This window comes from Orycteropus afer, unplaced genomic scaffold (genome assembly GCF_000298275.1).
Source record: "Orycteropus afer afer isolate SDZICR_OR568_19922 unplaced genomic scaffold, OryAfe1.0 scaffold00160, whole genome shotgun sequence".
Taxonomy (NCBI): domain Eukaryota; kingdom Metazoa; phylum Chordata; class Mammalia; order Tubulidentata; family Orycteropodidae; genus Orycteropus; species Orycteropus afer.
In genome coordinates, this window is record NW_006921747.1 from 4,908,607 (window position 1) to 4,915,615 (window position 7,009).

General features: G+C 41.8%; 1 protein-coding gene across 1 annotated transcript in view; it reads left to right on the forward strand.

Moving 5' to 3' along the window:
- Nucleotides 1-4,441: 4,441 nt before the first annotated feature.
- Nucleotides 4,442-7,009, forward strand: part of FAXDC2 (fatty acid hydroxylase domain containing 2) — a 16,104-nt gene continuing 13,536 nt past the window's right edge. Inside the window, exons 1-3 of the mRNA XM_007946414.2 lie at nucleotides 4,442-4,489; nucleotides 6,537-6,628; nucleotides 6,765-6,868. Of these exons, the coding sequence (XP_007944605.1) occupies nucleotides 4,442-4,489; nucleotides 6,537-6,628; nucleotides 6,765-6,868 (244 nt within the window). The remainder of the gene's footprint in view (nucleotides 4,490-6,536; nucleotides 6,629-6,764; nucleotides 6,869-7,009) is intronic.

Genomic DNA, 7,009 nt, shown 5'->3' on the forward strand with positions numbered 1-7,009 from the left:
GACTCAGAGACTTGCCTACTTTTGTGATAAAGTGTAATTCAAAGAATGGTATTATTGTTTTCTTCTCTTGCTTCTGAAATATTTCTTGAGTTCTGTGTAGATATGTTGCCCTCGAGTTGCACTGGAAAACTATACCAGAAGGCTTATTTGTTTACAGTACTTTATTTTAGCTTGCCGTACTTTGCAAATATATTAGGAAATCACTAAACATTTCCACCTTACCAGATTATTTTTTTCACCTTACTTGATTTTATAATTCTGTATCCTACTGCCATCAAGTCAATTCCAACTCATAGTGACCCTATAGGACAGGGCACAACTGCCCTGTAGGGTTTCCAAGGCTGTAAATCTTTATGGAAGCAGACTGCCACATTTTTGTCCCTAAGAGTGGCTGGTGGGTTAGCAGCCGAGTGCTTAACCACTGCACAACCAGGGCTCCTATAGTTCTGTACAGAGGAGTAAAAGTGTGAGGGGGCCTATGTTTCTAGATGTCTGACAGAACTTGCATTAGCTTGTTGAGTATAAAATACCTTCCTCAAAACTCAGGTCAAAATGCTGTTAAAATAATCATAAAAAAAGACTATGTTTACTGGTCTAATAGAGTCTAGTGAGACCCCCGAGACTATGGCCTCTAGTCAGGTCTACCATTGAACTCACTCCCATGCCTTCTAGCCAAACAATAGACAGGCATATAGGGTCAACATTCACATGAGGTAGATACATTCCTTAGAGCGATCAGTCTCAGTTGTGGGAGAATAGAAGGGCAGTGTTTGCACAGGGAGATAATTCAGGAGGCAGGAATGCATAGGAAAGAAGGACACAGGGAGGAAGTGAGATGAGAGCTGTTACATTGTGGAAAATTACAGTGTCATGAAACAAAATGTGTGTGAACTGCTGTATGGAAAATGAATTTGCTCTGTAAACTTTCACCCAAATCACAATAAAAAATTTAAAAAAAAAAGAGAGAAGGGAAAAAAAGAAAGGATAAAAAATAATAAAGGAAAATAAATATTTTTAGATACATATGCAATCTCCTACCGCTCAGATATACCTTCACCCAATTTTGTAACCATTACCTAAAGTCAACCAATCACTAAATTTTTATTGAAGTTCCTTGAAACTCCAAATTGAAACTCCCTGAAGTGTCTCCTTGGATCACTTAGCTTGGAATCCTCTGGACCTTGTGATTGCCAATTTGCAAACTGCATTGTCTCTCAATAAATAAAAGCACTTTACTTTTAATTTCAAAAGGAAAAAAAAAAAAGTTACCGGAAAAAGAAAACAAAATCAACTCTCTAATAACAAAATATTATGCAATCTACTTAGAATTAAAGTTTTTTGTTTTTTATTTCAAAGTAGTTTTTAATTTCTGTACTCATAGATTCTTTATGCCAAGAATAAAAGCAGGGAAAAGCATATTTACCTCATATGCTTATATGGCCAGATACCTCATTCAGTGTATATAATTGTGGACAATGCTATTTTTTGTGGGTTTTGCTCTCTAAGCAGAAATACAATTAGTTTTTAAATTGTGTTCATCAGCTGTTTAACAATAGAATTTTTATCTGGTAGTCTAATGACTACTTCCAATTTTCCATGTTCCAATTATTAATGGATGTTTGTAGCTGTTCCCATTTTGAGTTGTGCCCCATCAGCAAATGGAGGTCCCAAAAACTCCACCTACATCATTAAAATCGACTGTACTCTGAGGAGGCAGCTCTTCCCTAGTTGTATTTTGAATGCCTTCTGACCTGAGGGGCTCATCTTCCACACAATGTTTCAGGGCTAATCGTAAAGTTTTCCAGTAATATATCAGTGTTTCACTGCTTTTAATAAGGTTTTCACTGGCCAATTGTTTGAGAAGTCTGTCTTAGTCTGGAAGCTCTGCTGAAACCTGGCCACCATGGGTGACCCTGCTGGTATTTAAAATACCAATGGCATAGCCTCCAGCCTTACAGCAATATGCAAGCCACCACAGTACCACAAATTGAAGACAAGTGGTGGAGGGAACCAAGACTATATATATGTATGTGTGTGTGTGTGTGTGTGTGTGTATATATATATATAAAATACATATTGTATCATATAATGCTGTTGTTAGGTGCCATTGAGTTGGCTCTGACTCACAGTGACACTGCCTGGTTGTGCACAACCTTGCTATATCTGAGCCCATCTTTGCAGCCACTGTGTCAGTCTGTCTCGCTGATGCCTCACTTTACCAAGCATGATATTGTTCTCCATGGAATAGTCCCTTCTGACAACATGACTAAAGTGAGATGAAGTCTGGCCATTCTTACTTCCAAGGAGCTTTCTGACTGCACTTCTTCGAGGACAGATCTGTTAGTTCTTCTGGCAGTCCATAGTACTTTCAGTATTCTTTGCCAACACCACAACTCAAAAGCATCAACTCGTCTTCCTTATTCATTCTGTCCAGCTTTCACATGCATATGAGGTGATTGAAAATACGATGGCTTAGGTTAGGCCCACCTTAGTCTTCAAAGAGACCTCTTTGCTCTTTAGCATTTTAAAGAGGTCTTTTGCAGCAGATTTCCCCAATACAATACGACATCTGATTTTTTGACTGCTGTTTCCATTGGTGTTGATTGTGGATCCAAGTAAAATGAAATCTTTGACAACTTCTCCATTTATACATTATATAACATATAATACATATTACATGATATACGTATGTTACATATTATATTATACTTATATACCATTGATTTACTGATTTCTGTGCTTTAATTTTATATCTTGCTACCAGTACCTAGTTGCCATCTAGTCAGTTCCAGCCCCATGTTTGTCAAAGTAGAACTGTGCTCCTTAGAGTTTTCATTGGCTCACTTTTCAGAACATATTGCCTGGGTTTTCTTCTGTGGCACCTCTGGGTGAACCTTCAGCCTCAGTTAGCAGCCAAAGGTGTTAACTTTTGCACCACCACCTGTAGACTTCCAATGAAGGATACAGAGATAAATAAGACACAAACCCTACCTGAGTGGTGCTAACCACATACCTGCAGAAATCACTCCCGTGCTTTCTTTGGCCTCAAAACAACCCTGAATGATAGGCACTATTTTTATTCCTGTTTTTACAACCAAGGAAACAGGCTCAGAAAGGATAATTTGACCAAGGTCACACAATACATATGCTTAAGAGTTGACCTTGAGAAATATATATCATCCCAAGGTTCACTGTCTTAATGATTTCTGTATATAAGCATATCTATGAAGTTTCCATGAGTTGGAATCAACTCAACAGCAACTGGTACTAGCACTGTTTGCATCATGAACAGCCTGCTAAGCACTTTCATCTCAGTCAGCATTATGAATCCAGCCTGCGTATGTGGTAACCAGACGTCACAGAAGTTAAGAAAGCTGGCCAAGCAAGTTATGGGCAGAGCCTGGCTCATAGTTCCTCAGGGCCATAGGTGAAGGACTGTTGGGTACAGTGAGGGCTCAGAGGGCAGATGTCTTCTGACAGAGGGAGTACCAAGGTAAAAAGTTATGCTATTCCAAAGCAGTATCTGGCACAAACAATCCACTTACTAAAAAGTCAGTCCCCGAGTAGCGACTGGGATCTTAAAAGCTTGCAGGCAGCCATCTAGATGCAATGATGGATCTCTCCTTGTCCAGAGCAAAGAAGAATGAAGAAAACCAAAGATTCATGGAAACAATTAGTCCAAGCAGCTGGTCCACCATGTGATCCTCAGCCTATATGACTACGAGACCAGAAGAACTAGATGGTGCCTGGCGACTACTGTCAACCACTCGGGGGGATCTATGTAGGAGATCCTGGATAGATTGGGAGAACAATGTGGAATAAAACTCAAAATCATTTAAAAAAAAGGGGGGGGGGACCAGGTTTGCTGGTCTGATAGAACCATTGAGACTATGGCCCCTAGCTGCCCTTCAGTTCTGGAATTGAACCCACTCATGTGGCTTCCAGCCAAGCAAAAGACAGGTATATGAGCTGAACACTAGGTAGATATACTCCTTGGAGCGATCAATCATGGGAGAATAGAAGGGATGTGTATGCACAGGGACATAGCTCAGGGGGCAGGAGTACATGGAGGGAAGGACACAGGGAAGCGGTAACTATGGGGAGGAAGTGGGAGGGGAGCTGTTGTGGTAAATTATAGTCAATGTCATGAGACAAAGTGTATGTGAACTGCTGTATGGAAAGTGAATTTGCTCTATAAACTTTCACTCAAATCACAATTAGAAAAAAAAGCCAATCCCACTCCCAGCCCCCTTGACTCATGTTACTGATGCCCAGACCTCACCCCAGACCAGTTCAAGCAGAATCTTCCAAAGTGGGGCCCTGGCAGGAATTTTAATGAGTTGTCAGTGTTGAGGATCACTGTTAGCCTAGACATTCACCTTGACTTCCTTGGTTGCATGTGAAAACCATATTCATGCTCACCTGTGTTTTCTTATTCCAGATGAAGGGTGAAGCTGGAAGTGTGCTACACAATGAGAAATCGAAGCAGGTAAACACCAGCACCCTACTCACAAACTGCCGATAAGGTAGTCAGTGGCTCTCTCCATATCTGCAGTTGCCTGATGTCTTCCCCCAAGGTTTCTGGATGGTTGACACAGTGCCATTTCAATAGCTGAGTGGAGACCACTGGACTCCAAACTTCTTTATAGGCAAAGCTCTTTTGCTTCCATGACAAAGTGCATGTGCACTCTTCCTGCTGCAGTCCTTAGAATACCCTCATGCCCTAGACCTCCAGAACCACCCCTTTCAATAACTGGTCCAGGGACAACAGAGGCCCACTGAGGCCTGGGAACCAGCTCATGAATCCAGTTAACTTCTGTCCTGTACATTCCTGTGTTTCAGAGGAGATCTTTGCCCTACAATATTCCTTTCAACTGGGTGCTGGGGAGATTAGAAACTACCATCATTCCTGGAAAAATATCTAATCCTGTATACGCAGTTGAAATTTTTAATTTGACTTAAGTTTGGTATAATTAAGAAGATAGAAAATAACCCAAAAGATTAAGTAGGAACTGTAGGGGACAGTGAGTTTATGTTACTAGCGGGGGAACAACTCAGAAAAGGAGGGTGAGAAATGGTTGCACCACAACTCAAACAATGTAATCAATGTCACTGAATTATATATGTAGAAACTGTTGAATTGGTGTATATTTTACTGTACTCAACAACAACAACAAAATAAATAATTTAAAAAAGATACAAATTTAAATTCAGACGAGGGAGAATTCCCAGTGAATCTGGAAAAATTCCTGAAAAGGATCCTCAAAATCCAAAAAAAGAGAAAATACAAAAGCTTCAGGTAACGAGTCTTGATGAACTTGCACTTGAGGTGACCTTTGACCTATGTTAAAAAAAAAAAAAATTCATGTTCTCTGATGAGTATGGCCAATCTGTAAAACCAAACTCACTGCCATCAAGTTGATTCCAACTCGTAGCAACCCCCACTGGATTTCCAAGGCTATAAATCTTTATAGAAGCAGACTGCCTCATCTTTCTTCCACCGAGTGGCTGCTAGGTTCAAAGCACCAAGTTTGAATCACTGACCTTTTGGTTAGCAGCCACCAGAGCCCGCAAAGAGAAGAGAGAGGGAGGGAGAGGAAGACAGCGAAACTTGGAGCTCAAGATCCTGATGACCACTAGCCCTTCAAAAGCTTGTCACTGGCCATGGAAAATGACTGGCTTTTTGGTCTTTTGATAAAAAATGGGACAGGGTAATGAGAAGAAATGAGTACAGATACTGGTTGTTCACAGTGGGGCGGGCAATCAAAACACAGCTTTGCTCCATCACATCTCAAAAGTCTGGGTTAAAACACAGCATCCTATTAGATCACTTCTCCCAGGACAGCCCCCTGGCCCACTGTACATGGCCCTGTGAGCTAACTGCAAGTCAGAACATGTGTGCATTCACTCTCCTTCAAGGGCAAGAGGGTGGTAGGCATGGCAAAATAAGACCTGGCTCAATTCAGTAAAGCCTCAATGACTGGGACAGCATTTCCTCTTCCAGGATTTTGCAGATCCTTTGATGAAAGCTGTTTGCCACCTTGTCTGCCCAATGGAATCACCTGTGGGTCTTTAAAAACTATGGCTGACCAGGCCTGACCTCCAGAGACTCTTATGTAATTGGGTTGGGGAGGAGCCTGGGCATTGGGATTTTAAAAAGTGCCTAGATGATTCCAATGTGTTCCCGGGTCACTGCGTCAGCCAGAGGACTGGTGATGAAATCCCAGGGCTAGTGAAAGCTCACCTCCCCTTCTCTGAGTGATAAAATTGCCTGCTAGTTTCTCAGGAGTCAGGTAAGTTCTTTTCCCTCCTTCAACCCTTAGCTCCAATTTTCATAAATACACCCATATATACCCAGAGAGCTCTTGATAAGCTCTTGATAAGAGCCTCCTCTAGAAGCTGGGAACAGATAAGCAGATAAGTTGGTGACTTGGTTGCGATCCTGAATTGTTACCACTCCTGCTCTGCCTTGGCAGCAAGCTGGGTGCAAAGGGAGGAGGCCAAGTAAAGCCTGACACTTTCTTGTTCTGACCCAGGAGGGACACATCTGGGGCTCTATGAGGAGGACGGCTTTCATCCTGAGCTCTGGCCTTCTCTTGTTTGTGGCCTTATGGAACTCAGTTACATGGTGAGTCTGCCTGGCCTGGCTTTAACTCAGGACCTGGGGGTAGTGTTGTGGTGGTCTGGGGGCAGAGTGTGGAGTGTGGGGCTGGCTATCTGCCCACCAGTCTTCAACCAGCAACCTCAATGGTTTTTCTTCCAAGGCATCTACAGAGATTTTGGGGTGCTTCCGGCTTCTTCTGGCAAGCCCAGTGGGAAAGGCTACTGTCTACATTTGAAGGGAAAGAATGGATCCTTTTCATTGTAGGTGAGGCTCCCAGATCACTAGTTCTTTTTTTTTTTTTTTTTTTTTAGAATTTGGGTGAAGATTTACAGAGTAAATTCACTTTTCATACAGCAGTTCACATATACATTGTCTCATGTCATTGACCAAAATTTACAATGCAGC